We start from the raw sequence: 15178 nt of genomic DNA on the forward strand, positions 1-15178 counted from the left end.
GAGGGAATTGGTGCCCCCTGTTGTTTGAAGGAGATCAGGTCTTCAAACTGCATCCATTCATCATAGAGCATGAGCCCAATTTAATACACCTCCTAGTTACAAAAACACCAACCCCAAATTACCTCATACGGAGTGAAATGAACAGTCATTTATGTGTGAAGGTTAAAAACACCTTTAAGCTAGAGAGTGCCACAAACCATCATTGGGGGAAAAAAAAGGGGGGGGGGTCATTTTGTAGGCATTGTATTTTTGTAGTGCCTTTCCAGAGAAACAGATTTAAAGCACTGGAGGAGCAGACCGCTGAATGAAGGACGTCATTTCAAAATACTCCTGTGGGCAAGCGATGACACATGTGGAGAGCAGTGGTCTGGGAGCTAAGAGCAGACAGGACAAGATGGATTAAATTAAAAAGAGAGAGAAAAAAAAGGGGGGGGGGGCTGTTTTGGCTGAAGTAACTGCACTGAAGCAGTAATATTCTAAAAGGACACTAATGAGAGAAACGGATGTATTCTCAGTGACATGATTAGAGACAATGTATTAATGAACGCATTTCAGCATGAATCGTGTCTGATTACCATTGATTTGGTTGAGATCTGCAGATCTGGTGCGTACCTGTGTGCCCAGCCTGGAGAGGTAGCGGTTTCGCAGGCCAAATGCAGACATGGGTGCCAGTCTTCCAAACTCGGACGATGTCAGTTTACTGCACCACAGTTTAATCCTGCAGAAATAATGATGTTGCCAACTGAAAATCTTTGTAACCAACACAGACAAGAGCACAATTATGCAAATATAACCATCGGGATTAATCACACAGTATGCTGCAGAAGAGAGAGGAGATAACTTACCACCAATGGTATTTGGAAAAATATCACCGATGTAAAAAATGAAAATTCAAAGTTTTTTTTTTGTTTGTTTTTTACAAAAAGACTCATTTATTGCGCATTTTCTTTTTTTTCTCACCCAATATCAAACATGACTTGGTTTTGCAAAACGATTTAAGGTAATCATTCAAGCAAATTTCTTTTTCTGGTTATCTGCATTCATGTGTAGATTGTCTACAATTTCATAAAATCTTGCACACAGATTAAAAGCATTTCCATGATTCAACACAAACAAACAAACAATAACTGCACTGTATCAATGCAGGAAGTGCAAATCTGTGACAGTTCAAGAGAGCAGCACATTTCTGTCCAAGGTTGTTTTAATGTGCAATTACAATACTTTTAACTTTAGTGACCTACTTTATATGTGTTGGCAAAATGTGGATTGGGACCAATTTCTCTAAGTGAAGTAGTGACTGTTAATCATCCACAGTCTGTAACCCCAACATCACCACACATATGAGACAAACATATGTTCATTACTCAAATAATACCAGTTATGAAGCAAATATAAGTTTGAGGTTGCGTCTAATTACCTGAGCTTGACAAATGTGCACAACAATATCACTGGATGGATATTAATATTTAAAAATGTCACATTAGCGTTTAGAAAAAGTTAAAAATGAATTACATGACACTGGCAAATGCACTAATACCCATTCATCCTTGTTTTGTTTTTTTCTTGAGTAGTGTGTGAGTTCATAATGCGGCAGAAAAACTCATGAACTTTAGAAATGAGCAAAGAGCAGATTAGAAATTTAGGGTGAAAAATACCCAGTTAGGTCAAAATGATTAAAATTGAATGTAGACTCACAGTGCATGAGAACAGTGCAACAAGCATGAGCTATCACTGTGAATGTGGACAACAGATATTTACATAGAAGAGTTGCAAAGTGGTCAGAGTCCAGCTGAAAAAATTTGTAAAATGAATCCTATAAAATCAACAATCAAAGAACAGACGTATTGCAATATTCATATAAAAACAACTGGATTGATACAGAAGTCCCATATGACTAGTATATAATAAAAGGTAATAACTATTTAATAGCAATAACAGGCACCTGTCCGTTAGTTAAAAGTTTCATCTTCTGATGAACAATTAAAATCCTTTAAAATGGCTTTAAATACTTTTCTTAACCATCCAAGCCTTTTTCTCTCCCTGAATAAACCTCTTGCTTAAATTGGAGTCACTGCTAAATGCGACTTGGTCATGAGTCCGTGTCCTGGTATAGATATGATGAGCTGTTCAAACAGGGCAACACAGCAGTCAAAACCACATGGCCACTTCCAATATGAGGAACAAGAGGTGACACCAGTGGGTGGAGTCAGTCCCAGAGCCCCGCCCCCTGACAGTAGATCGACAGTGCAGTCTTGGTAGCTCTGAGGCCCAGAACCATCAGCGTGTCCTCGTCATCATCTGGAAATAATCAGAACGTAGAGCAGAGAACATTAGACAATCTGGAATCCATGAAATGTGACGAGAAATTTTAAATTAGACAATTGAAACAGAAGTAACCCTGTTTACAGCCCCAGTGTAAACTAAAAACAAAAACAAGAAAAGAGAACCAGTCCCCAGCTGTGACCCCCAAAAGTGCAACTTCTCTTAATGTAAATTAAACCAACATGTGGTGTGTTAACACACACACAAGTTAGTTGTTTTTTTTTTATTTACTAAGTAACCACAACTCGGCTGAGTAGAAAACCATGACTTGCCTCTTGTAGTAAAATAGGTCATGTTTCAAACAGTAGGTTTATGTGTTACAGGGTTAAGAAAAACCTTTTTTTGACAAGAAAGAGAAAACAAACAAATCCCATCTGTTCTTTTAATTTTCACCAGCTGATTGTGCCCATTAGCGATGACATTTCAAATATGACTCTCCTTTCAGTAAACATTAGTTAATCCCACCGTTTGTGATAAGTTAAGGACATATCTTCATGCAAGGCTGATCAGGTTTTAGATTAACAATAAGTGGTTCATTGATTTTTGCACGTGTGCATTTTGGCTAAGGCTCCATTTCACCCAGACTGAGGTGTGAATAAAGACAGGTGAGAAGAAGAAAGATAATTTAGTCTTGTTCAAACCTGCTCTTTCAACAGGCAACTTTCTTCTTAAATTTGAGTTCGTAAAATAAATGTTGACTTGGTGATCTGGTGCAGGAAGTTGTTGTTAACAAGACTTTCAAAGACTTTATAATGCTGCAGCGAGGAAGACGCACTGATGGGAGGAGCGAGCAGAACTGGAGCGCCGGCAGCTGGAGCAAAACTATTGAATGATCTGTGCAGGAGACACTGGAGACTGTATACGGCAAAGAAACGTACGAGATGCTGAACCAGGTTGCATTGCCGATGGGTCCCGTTGCCATAACGAGGTACTTGGAAAATATAGTACCTATCACCGTAAATTATCAGTGGATGATTCATACCTTGACCTTAATAGAATCCATATTAGCCATTACCAGGAAACACTCCCACGTTGACTGTGTGCCTATGAGTACTAGTCAGTAAATAAACTGTAAACTAAAAACTTGATTATGTAACGGTTATGAAAAACCTATCAAGATTCACTTGAGTCATTCATAGACATCCGCCCTACTCAGCACATTGAAAATAATGCTCAACAGATGAAAACTAATTTATTTTTGCTGTTTTCTACAGTCATAACTTCAGCAGACTTATCAAACTGCCTGCAACATGTTGAGCAACATATACTTTCAGTGTATTTCAGTGGAAGAGCCATCACTGAGCTCTTAAGCCTGGTTATTCACAAGATGTCGAAGCCACTTGATTACAAGAGTAAGTTCTTCAACATATTTCTGAGAAAAATATCTATTTGAACAAGTGGGATGGAAAAAAGCAGATATGGAGGAAAGAAGGGTCAAAGCTACTCACTCTGCATCTGGAGTGGCTTCTTTCTGGAGTCGAGCTCTGGCTCCAGCTGACTGGTTCAAATGTCCTCCTGGAGGAGAGGTAGACGAAGAGAGTAGGAAGTGAGTCAGTGTGATAGTAAAAAGAGAAGTGCGCGGAAGAGTGAAACAATGTTCTATGTGAATAGAAAGAAAAAAAAAAAAATCTCGAGAAAGTCTCAAATGATAATTATGGGGAAAGGAGTGGGCGAGGTGGAGTGCCGGCTGAGTTCAAGTCTCTTGTACCTTTGAGATAATCCACAAAATACAGCGCCACCACCGCCATCAATGCAACTGCAAGAAAGAGAAAGAAAATGTATGAAAAATCAGTCAAACATGTGAAAGAATCAGACACTACACACGTACAAAGAGAAAAGAAAAGAAAACTGACTGCAAATGCAGGCGCAGAAAAACACTTCCAGGAACAGGTATCCCCTGGTATCGAGGATGGTTCCCGCCGCCATGGCAATGAGAGCAAGTCCCAGGTTCTGGATCGACTGCATACTGGTGGACCAGAAACAGTCACATCAACATCAATGAAAAAAAAATGCAATATATTACTTTTGGATTATTAAACCAAGCAGGAAATACATATGTTAAGGTGTATTATTGTCTACTGGTACATACAAGCCATAGGCAGTTCCCAGTTGATGGTCAGGAACCACAAAGGCTACCATGGGCCAGAGTGCACAGGCCAGTAAAGAGTACGACACACCAAGGAGTGACTGGAAAACAAAAAAGGGAAACAAATGCCTTAAAATTGCGACACAACTGCCATATAAAACAAAACTAACAGACTATGTGATAAAAAGAACAAGAATTCATGTGAAAGGGTGAGATAGGTCTGCACATAATATGCCACAGATTGACAGTTTTTAGATCTTTGGGCAATCAAGCCGAGTTTATCTTGTTACCATCTTTTGAACAAGAAGCCTGGTGAGATTTTTTTTACCTCGCTGCACACCAAACATGAGTTCTGAGTGCATGTGAAAAATAGGTCTCTGCCTGATGGAAGTTTAATGGAAGTATTGTTGTAGTATGGACTGTTGTGCTGCAAGCACACCACTCATGGGACGAAAAGGACCTTAGAGGCACTTCATGCAGCGTTTTTTCTAAGGCCACATCCACACGACGGGAAAAAAAAAAAAAAAAAAAAAAAAGTCTCCCCAGCCTTCTCTAAAAACATTCTGTCCACACCTCACTATGAACACGGCTCAACCTCTATACAATTCTAGTTCTATAGGGCTATGGCCACGCTCGTCATGCTGCTAATGTATGCAAGCTTCTGCAGCTCGACTGGAGATTGTAGTCCGTGATTGTTGTGGTTATTTGATGACATTACGGACCGCAGCGGGGGGAGAAGGGGGGGCGATTACGTCATCTTTTTTCCACAGATGATCGTCTTTGACGACTTTCCCATCCACACCCCAGGGGGTTGAACGGTACAAGCCAGGGTTTTAGAATTTCCCCACTCTGGGACCCATGTTCAAAAAAACACCGCCTCATGTGGATGATTGGCCAAAAACAGCACGTTTAGGTTAATCGGTTTCCTGTCCGGTAGGAGGCCTCGGGGCAGACCCAGGACACGCTGGAGGGACTATGTCTCTCGGCTGGCCTGGGAACGCCTTGGGGTGCCACCGGAGGAGCTGGAGGAAGTGTCTGGGGCGAGGGAAGTCTGGGCAACTCTGCTCGGACTGCTGCCTCCGCGACCCGGCCCCGGATAAAGCGGTAGCCAATGGATGGATGGATGGATGGTTTCCTGGTGTGTACAGCCCCTAAATGTAGTGCATGAAGTTTGAATTCCTGCAGCCGTTTTAACTCCTTAATACATTTTATGTTTTGCCTATGACTTCTTACTAAATCAATCCAAGATGGATTGTGCTGCATTCAGCCCAGCACGCAGCATTGTTGTGGACGAGGACATGTTGGAGAATGTGCTTGCAGGTAATTACACCACAAGTGAGAACATGGCCTCAGACATATCTGGCTCACCGAGCAGATTTGCTGAGCTTTTATTCCATTTAAAGTTGGAAAAAATAATTAATGCTTTTGTAGAAAAGGATCCGAGGCAGTTTGAGGATTATGCAGCAGAAAACAATGCCCAAGAATGCATATGAACCTGTACCGACACATTGCTCTTTAGTTAAACAGAAATCAATGTTTCAATCAATTTTTTAATTTCTTTTACATGGAAACGTCTATCCTTACCAAGAAATCCTGGAAACATGCTTCAGATTAAAACAAGGTGGCTGCACAGCAAATCAATGGGTGTGCTGGACAAAAAGTCAATAATAACTTGAAATTCACTTTGTTCTTCCACTGAACCTCCACAGCCACTGTGGCTCCGCCATCCAACAGCCGCACGCAGCGTGAAAGCACGCCACATTTCCTCAAAGCACAGTTAATTAATTAGACAAGCGTTAGTACAACATAAAATTTGGTTCAAGTGCAAAAGGTTGACAGAGGCGTTACCATGGCAATCCACGGATTCCAGAAGGTGAAGGCCAACATCATGTGAGCGGCGAGTGTCGACACCACAGCGATCATCACCCAAATCACATTTCTGCCAGTCTTATCAACCATGAAGCCCAGAAGAGGAGACGCAGGGGCTGAGATGATGTACACAATACTGCAAAAGACAAATAATGTCTTGAAAGATCAATGCTAAAATTACAAATACTTTATAATCAATATACATGGGAGGAGAACCATATTTGACTGAATTTGTCCTTAATCAAAATCCAACAAAACGCAACCGGCATTCTGTAGCTTAAGTTAAGGGACAATAGAACGACTAAACTGATCTACTAAATTATGCTATTAAACTGATCTACAGCAAAAAGAAACATGCACTCCTGCAGGGAAAAAAAAAACAAAAACATACGGCTGCAACCAATCATAAGTGTGTTTGTGCCAGAAGGTAAGTTGGTCTCAACGGCCCATTTAAGCCTGACCTGAGTTACCTGTTGACAGCTCTGGCTTCAGCCGGGGAGAAGTTGAATTTCTCAATGAAGAAAACCCTGAGAAATGAAAAGAAAACAAGCCAGGTCACGGTACAAAGTGTGTCTCAAGCCTTTACGCGAATGCCGATAAGATGACAAAGAAATTGAGTTTACTCTTGCAGCTGGGTAACTCCCACTGCTCTATATATTGTTTCATGTCCACATTTGCATGAAAACCATTCTCTCTGTAAGCTGTGACCTTCTGTGGGAAAACCTATGTCAGTCGCTAAGTGATTTCAGAGTGCCTCTGAGTGAAGGGAATATAGGTTTCGATAGCTGCAATTGCTTTTTTTTTTATTATTTTCTCACTGCAAATCCATTTGTCAAACCTCTTTCCCATTGATGGCTTCCCCTCCCTCGCTCTGATCACAGCACAATGTTGTGAGGCTGCACGTCTTCGCATTCAAGCATTGTACTAATTTAATGGAGGTTTCTCTGCTCGAGTCATACCACACAATACAGCTACAAAAGCTGGACCGTTTAGAACGCCTTCTCGCCATCCTTCAATCAAGGTTAAATAAAAATGATATTCTTTTCAGCTACCAAGCATAAACAATTGGTGGTTTTTGTTTTTTCTTTAAAGGAGCACAAATGGGTAAATGTGTATTCTGTTGGAAAGGGCTTCAGCTTCAAGGAAACATCACTGTGGGAAATTAGAATCATCTTTATTACTGCTTTTGTTGATATAAAATTTGAGAAAAATTTAAATCATGGAAAAGATGCAGCATCGCCCATTTGTTACACTGTCAATTCTATACTTTTATATAAAAAGTTCTCCATGTGTGCATTGATTGCTTAAGTTTTAACTATGTTTGCAATAAATAAAAAGAAAACCCTCTTGAAAAGGTTTTCAAGCTGTTCTCTGAGAAAACCGCACACAAAATATCCAAGTTCAATGTATTCTCACTTCAGTACGACAGACAGGCAACCCAAAACTGTATATCGCACAATACACTAAGCTCGTAAGACAAACTAACTTGTTGATATTGTTCGAGAGGAGAACTGACCGTTTCTTACTTATAATGTTGTCTGCAACGGAGAACAGTCTCCCACATGGAACAGTGGTTGCAGGAGTGGCGAGATATTTGCAAGCCGACAGTACCAGCTTGTCATGAGCTCGTGATTGATGCACCTTTTGCCCTATGCGCGACGGGAACTCAACTTGGACAAACTGCCCAAAATGCATTGCCATTGACGTTTCTGTGATTTTGAGTCGTTTTCTGCTACGAACGGGTCAATTGCATTAATTCCTTTTTTTTTTTTTTTTTTTTATCAGATTAATCATGACAGCCCTGGATTCAATACAAGTCCTGTCAGTGTTGCAAAAAGATTATGATCAACATTTTAAGTTTGTATCTTCATTAGTTTCAAACATGAAAAGTCTCTCAAAACCCTCAGCACATCAACAATTAGGTTTCAGGCTCAATGGCTGAGAATTGGAAATACGTTCTTTTAACTGTCTGCAACTCCAAATAGGTTCCTCAAAATGACAAATCTGCCATGTTTTGAGGGAAGCTGCACGCTGGATCGCTTCTTCCTGTGATTACAATGTTTCTTTCTTGATGCCATTCCACAAGAAACAAAAGGGGAATAAAACACAACGAGGTCTATTAAGCCCAATTAACATCAACATTATGAGGGTTCACGTGAATGAGACAATCTGATCCTTCAAACAGAAAATGACCATGAAAACATACAACTTCAGAGATGTGAAGGCATGTAGAGGCCACTGGAAGAAGGGGTGTGTGTGTGTGTGTGTGTGTGTGTACTCAGAGGAAACATTATTTCCAGGTGTGAATGCAATATCTCATTAATCTTAAACTCAAATTACCTGAAGATTTCTGCATTTTCAAGTAAGATTTCATCCGACTCGACACGATTACATGGAAAGTGAATAATGAATACGATACTCACTGTCCCAGCCCGATGAAAGGGAAAATGGCGACGTAGTAGCCCACACAAATGATGAAGATAAGCCACAAAGTGAGAGGAAAATCTTTCACATCTGTCAGCTTGATCACTTCACCTAAAATGAAACACAAAAGACAGAACACATTGTTTTGTATTCATTCTAAATTAATACAGTGATTTACATTGTCATTTGAAGAAATTGCACCAGGAAAACAGAGAACAGTGATGATTGATGGTGAAATGCAAACCTCAGAAGAAGAATAGAGTAAAATAATCTTAATAAGTTAGAGAACATTACCAGTTTTTCCTTCTTCTTTCTGGAGAATCCTTTCTGCTCTTCTATCAAGAACTCCCAGCACAACGGCACAAAAGAGCGAGAAGAGGCAGGTTACAGCAGCTAAGAGGAGGGAAGTGAAAAAGAAATGACAGGCTGAATATGAACGAGTCCACAGAATTATTTTGTTTTACTTTTAGTGAAAGATAATCAGAGTCGAGACCAAAATGCACTCCAAGTGCTGCTCTTACTGCACATGTCAGATGATCCGATTAGAGTTTAACTAACAGTTGCAGTGAAGACAGACCATAAAAGAAAGCATACAAGTGCAAGGTGTGCAAAAAAAAAAAGTGGAAGCCTATTCACATCAGTAAAAGAAAAAAAAAAGAAAAAAGTAGCTGAGGGAGAAAATTACAAGAACCGACACTGCTTCCAACTCTTGTGATTCATCTGAGGCAGCAAGAAGCAGTTTTAGTTCCCTAAACCGCTTCTCTCTGTCCGAGCCTCTGTTATCTGAGATCATTAGTTACACAGAGAGGATCTAGTATCCTCAGCACAGGCAGAGATAGAGTGCTTGAAACCACAACCTTAATATGTAACCGGAGCCAATTTGAAGTGTCTTTTTTGTTTTGGAGGAAAGCAAGATGTAAAATCCTAACCATATAATATTTACCTATCATGAGCGATGCACCAAGTGTAGTGTATCCAGGCGAGCCAGTGACATCAGAAACTTTGCTGTAGACCCAACCCATGATGTTCATATTCACTGTGCTGCCCTTGAGGAGCAGAGAGGAAGGGATGGACTTGAAGCTTCATTCGGCCATATAAACAATGGTTAATTTAGTCTCATATCCACAATACAGTGAAGTAGTTACAGCTCTTCACTTTATCCCCATTTGTTTACGTTACAGTCTTATTCCAAAATGGATGAAATTCATTAATTTCCCTATAATAAATCACATGTGTACAAGTGTTCACAACCTTTGCTCAATATTTTGTGATGCACCTTTGGCAGCAATTACAGTCTCAAATCTTTTCGAATACTATGCCACAAGTTTGGCACACTGATCGCTGGGCAGTTTCGCCCATTGCCCCATGAGGCTCCATCAGGTTGGATGTGAAGCATCACTGCACTGAGATTTGCAGGTCTCTCCAGAGGTATTCAACTGGATTCAAATCTGTGTTCTAGCTGTGCCACTCGAGGACATTTGGCAGTTGCCCTGAAGCCACTCCTTTGATATCTTGTGCCTGTGCACTTCGGGTTGTTCTCCCTAAAGGTGAACCGTCGCCACAGTCTGAAGCTGAGAATGCTCTGGAGAAAGTTTTCATCCAGGATGTCTCTGTACATTTCTGTATTCATCTTTCCCTTCTATCCTGACTCGCCTCACAGTTCCTACAGCTGAAAAGCATCCCCATAGCATGATGCTGCTACCACCAATGCGTCACTGTAGGGATGCTATTGACCAGAATTGTGTGTTGCCTGGATTCGTTCAAATATGATGCTTCACATTCATGCCAAAGAGTTTCGTTTCTCATGGTCTGAGGGTCCTTCAGATGCTTTTTGTCTAATTCCAAATGGGCTGCCATGTGCCTTTTACTCAGGAGTGATGTCCATCTGGTCATTCTACCATACAGATGGAAGATTCCTGGTGGTTCTGAACTTTTTCCGTTAAAAGATGATGAAGGCCAATGTTCTCACGAGACGTTTTAAGCAGCAGAACTGTTTCTGTAGTCTCCGGATGTGTGCCGAGACAATTCTGTCTCAGCTCTACAGGCGGTTCCTGACATGCACCGTCAACCGTGGGACCAAACAAGTGTGTGTCTTTCAAAATCATGTCTAACAAGAGCAATTAGAGATTTCTAACATCAAAGGTTGACCGGGACTCAGAAAAAAAAAAAAAAAGAGAGAAGTTTCTGGATCACCTCCAAAATGTAATGGAATTTTCCATGGCCCAATATCCATCTGTGGTGAAAATTTCAAGAAAATCTGTGCAATGGCTTTGACGTAATCTTGCTAACAGACATCCAGAGTTTGATTTTAGTTTCATGGAAATGGTTGTGGATACTATATATATACGTGTGATTTGTTAGATTAAAATTTTTGAAGAAACACACAAACATTTCAAGAAAGGTTTTTCACATCGTCACTATGGGGTATTGTGTGTAGAGAATCTTGATGAGAAAATCAAATGTATTCCATTCTTTGAATAAAGCTGTAACAAAAAAAAAAAAAAAAAAACTGCGGGAAAAAAGTGAAGCATTGTGAATAGTTTGTGAATGCAGTGGAGAATAAGAAAAATAGCACTTGGTTTTAAAGGGTAACTGAAATGTTTTTCAGATTTCATCTTTAGAAAGAAGAATAAATATGCTTTCGAAAGGTATATAACATTCCCAGATAAAAGTCCGAATTCCGACCCTTTTAATTGACTTTACATGATGCAGCAGACGACGGTATATTTGCGGGCCATAAATGTGAGCCGCCTGAGCTAGACCGGATATGACGTACGAGGGGTTATATGTCCCAGCCAAAACAACATCAGCTGATTGAAGAATGGAGGGGTTTGGCGATACAGAAGCACCTAGGAGCGATGTTAGCGAAGATTTAAGTGACGTATCGTTGGTTTTGGACGAAGATGAAGGAGAGGAATCATCGGAGGAAGAATTAGAAGAAAATCAAGGCGTTCAACCATACATGTTTGAGCCGTGAGTACATATTGTGCGTGACCGGGTATTTACCCGTGTGCACATATTGTGCGTGACCGGGTATTTACCCGTGTGCACATATTGTGCGTGACCGGGTATTTACCCGTGTGCACATATTGTGTGTGACCGGGTATTTACCCTTGTGTCAGAGTGGGTGTTTTGCAAAGTTTATTGGTCTATTTGTCTTAAGTTTTAGCAGGTTTTAAAAAGACTTACTGAAGGTTGGGTTTAAAAATCCGTTAAAAAGCCGTTTAAAAATGGTGGGGACAGAACCAGGTTTCAGGATACGTTTCCTCTTCACATCAAAACCAAGTGACTCTCGGATTGCGGGTGCTGTTTCGTAACAGTCATCCGTGAAATGTTGACTGCAGAGATAGGAGGCCTCTGTTGGTGTCCAGTTGGAGCGAGTGCGCTGCACTTGTTTTGTCCATAATCTCCTCAAAGTTTCATCTTTTGGGAATTTATGGACACTTACAGACGGACTGGGCATTTGGGAACACCCAGCCGCAACACAACGCTTAGGCATGACTCTAAAAAAACTGCTAAATAACGCGATAATGCAGAGCACATGTAAACAAGACACTACGATCAGCTGTTGTGGGCGGAAGTAAATAACTCCTCATACGTCACAGCGCAAAACTACGGCAAGTTGGGAAAACTAGGTCAGATTCACAGGGCGGGAGATTTAAAGGCATTTTTAGACGTTCGGCGCTCAAGAGCAAGATAGTGGTGTGATTGTCATTGGTGTGTCATATATCATTCGAAAGGGGGAAAAATAATGCTAAATACTGGTGTATTTTAATAGAATTATTTCAGGGACCCTTTAAGCATTGTATTCTTGACAGTGTACTTACCAGTCGAGCCATGCTCAGCTGAAGGCCAAACACCAGGTTGAGTTCTTTTCCTTTGAACCAGTTGACTGCATACGTGTTTTGGGCCACAGCCAAGGATTCTCCTCCAATGCTACTCAAAAGACAAAAAAAAAAAAAAAAAGGAAAGAACAATTAAAGCCAGAGTGGTTAAAAAAAAGTAAAAGCAGTGAACCAATAACAGGATCATTGGCGACATTTTTATTTTTGTTTTCTGTTCAGGCATCAGATATTAGTTGATCAACTGCCTTTCAGTGTTGGAACAGTTAAAGTTAACTATGAATATGATGGGTCAAATGCAGAGAAGGAATTTCTCCAAGGGGAATAATAGAATATTCTTACAGTACAAAACAAATGATTTTAGGCTGCATTTTCAAGTTGACAATCTCTAAAATGTTTTGACATTTTAGAGCAAACATAAATGATTACTTAAAAAGAATAAAACACATTAATCAACAAAGACAGTAAACATTTATACTCGTGTATGTGTCAGTGGGGGAATCTGAAATGAAGGGGATTTAACATGTTGAGGTTTCCTTCATTGACATCGTTTTTGTAACTTAAAAAAATATATTTTTATAACATGATGAAAAACATTTACCCGAATACAAAACGTCCCGCTTCCATCAGCCAAAACCGATTCGCCAAAGCACCAGTCGCAAATATTACCTGAGTAGCAATGGAAAAGATTTGAAGTAGCTACATAACTAGAATACGCCTGAAAATGCTCCTTTCTATTAAATATGTTCCGTTTGAAATAAACCACCTGCCCAACGCAGACGAAAAGAGAAAAGATGATGGTCCCCAGTCTGGAATGAAAACAACAGTAAACAAACCTGACCTGGAATGACATGCACACACTTTACACAACCTATTGACTGTCATATATAGATTGTAATCGGATGCTGTGACAGCCTGTGCTACCTGATGCCGAAGACCCTGTCGAGCAGAAAACCCCCGAAGAAGCAGAGAACAACATTGGGCCACGAGTACCAGGCATACAGCTGCATGAACTTTGCAGTGTTCAGGTTCATGTCCTGGAAGGAGAAACACAGTCTAACGTGTAATAATCCCCTTATGCAGAGATCTGCAGTATTAATGAAACACGCCATTTTCTGTGTCAACCCTATAGGTGAACCAAGAATTACCAGTGTGTACATCTGAAAACACATGAAACATGTTTTTCTTTTTACATTTATATTTTAATGGAAATATCTTTGAAAATTTGGATTTATCCAATGTCGAAATCACAAATTATAATGATGATTTATTAGAACTGCAGGGTGCAAAGCCCTGTATTAATGTTCCATGCACTATGCCTTGAATAAGTATTTAAAATATTTGAGCTTTCTTACACTACACGCCAAAAATGCATTGTATTGGGATTTTATGCAGTAGGACTAGTGGAGTGTACATGTAAAATAGAATAAGCAAATGCTGTACTTTTCAATTTTTATTTTACAATTTAAATACTTCGATGCCACTTAAAAAAGAAACTATGTAGCATTTCTTGCAGGTTTTACTTATGGCCCGTCATGCGTGTCCAACATAAGGCTCATGGATCAAAACCAGCCTGCTAAAGCACTGAGCAAATTGCAGGAAATTCAAAGAAAACATTTATTCTTATTATTTTTACATTTCTTAAGAGTAGCGGACATAATACAACACTTAGACCTGAGCTGATAGATGATGTTGCTATGAAAACAAACTATCTTGTTCTAGCCTCAAAGAAGCCATGCCATCAGGCTGCATAATGCAACAGCTGTAGTAGAAGGCTTTTAGACCTTTTACTGTATTTTGCACCAGGTTTCATACTGGCTTTATATTGCGATTGTAGTCATTTTTTTTGTAGTAATTGCTTGTTGTTGGGTTGTTTGTTTTTGCAATAATATAGGCATTTCCATTATACTCTGTGCCACAATGAATAAAAACTTTAAAGTTCAAATTTAAAAGGTTATTATGGCACACATTTACCCACTCAAGATGAAATTGGATTGCATGAACTGAATTGAAATATATTTGAATGCAATTCTGATAAAATACAACCGTTTTTGACAGAATTGTAAAAAAAAAAAAACACACAAAAAACCCAAAAAGGTATAAATACTTTTTCAAGGCTCTGTAGCATGATGTTGAAACACTTTGTAGAATTGTCTTGTTGCACAGTCTAATCCTGTCCTTGTGTAAAGTGAGCCTGGGATGAATGTGAAGCAAGGCTGCCAGAATCACCTGGATGACTTGAGTTTGAAGTGCAGCTGGGTTGTCATAACAGAAGTAGCTTCCTGGAAGAAAACACCCTCAGTATTTATTGTTATCGGGCAGGACGAGACTGCAGCTGTCACTTTGTATTTAAAAGAATATTTATATATTTAAAAAAAATAATAATAAAATATCAACATCAAAACAAAACAAACATCAAACTCCGTCCAGAAGATCTCTTTTGAACTTCAATAAAGTGTCTCCACCAATAACACGCCGGGATGCTGTTCGAGCTGCTCACCGAATCCCAGGAAGCACATGAAGCAGAGCACGACCACCCGGTGCAGGAGGCGGCTGGGGTCGCAGATAGCGGGCAGAGGTCTGACGTCTCCTCGGGGAGCCGCGTTCTCCTCCCGCTCCGCTCCCAGCAGGTTCT

General features: G+C 40.1%; 1 protein-coding gene across 2 annotated transcripts; it reads right to left on the reverse strand.

Annotated features, from left to right (window-relative positions):
* Positions 1-314: 314 nt before the first annotated feature.
* mfsd1 (major facilitator superfamily domain containing 1) lies at positions 315-15178 on the reverse strand (the record flags this gene model as incomplete). Of its 2 annotated transcripts, XM_080503682.1 has the most annotated exons (17): positions 15044-15178; positions 14773-14825; positions 13468-13580; positions 13310-13352; positions 13145-13212; positions 12529-12637; positions 9645-9747; positions 8996-9094; positions 8701-8812; positions 6748-6804; positions 6257-6413; positions 4412-4509; positions 4176-4288; positions 4031-4078; positions 3771-3837; positions 613-718; positions 315-374 (listed from the first exon to the last, which is right to left on the reverse strand). In XM_080503682.1, exons 1-17 carry the CDS (start codon positions 15060-15062, stop codon positions 315-317), a joined length of 1425 nt encoding a protein of 474 aa, XP_080359808.1. In that variant the 5' UTR covers positions 15063-15178. The 2 variants fall into 2 exon arrangements, with proteins under 2 accessions (XP_080359808.1, XP_080359807.1); XM_080503681.1 differs by lacking the exons at positions 315-374; positions 613-718 and adding an exon at positions 790-2298.

This window comes from Blennius ocellaris, assembly GCF_963422515.1.
Source record: "Blennius ocellaris genome assembly, chromosome: 2".
NCBI lineage: Eukaryota > Metazoa > Chordata > Actinopteri > Blenniiformes > Blenniidae > Blennius > Blennius ocellaris.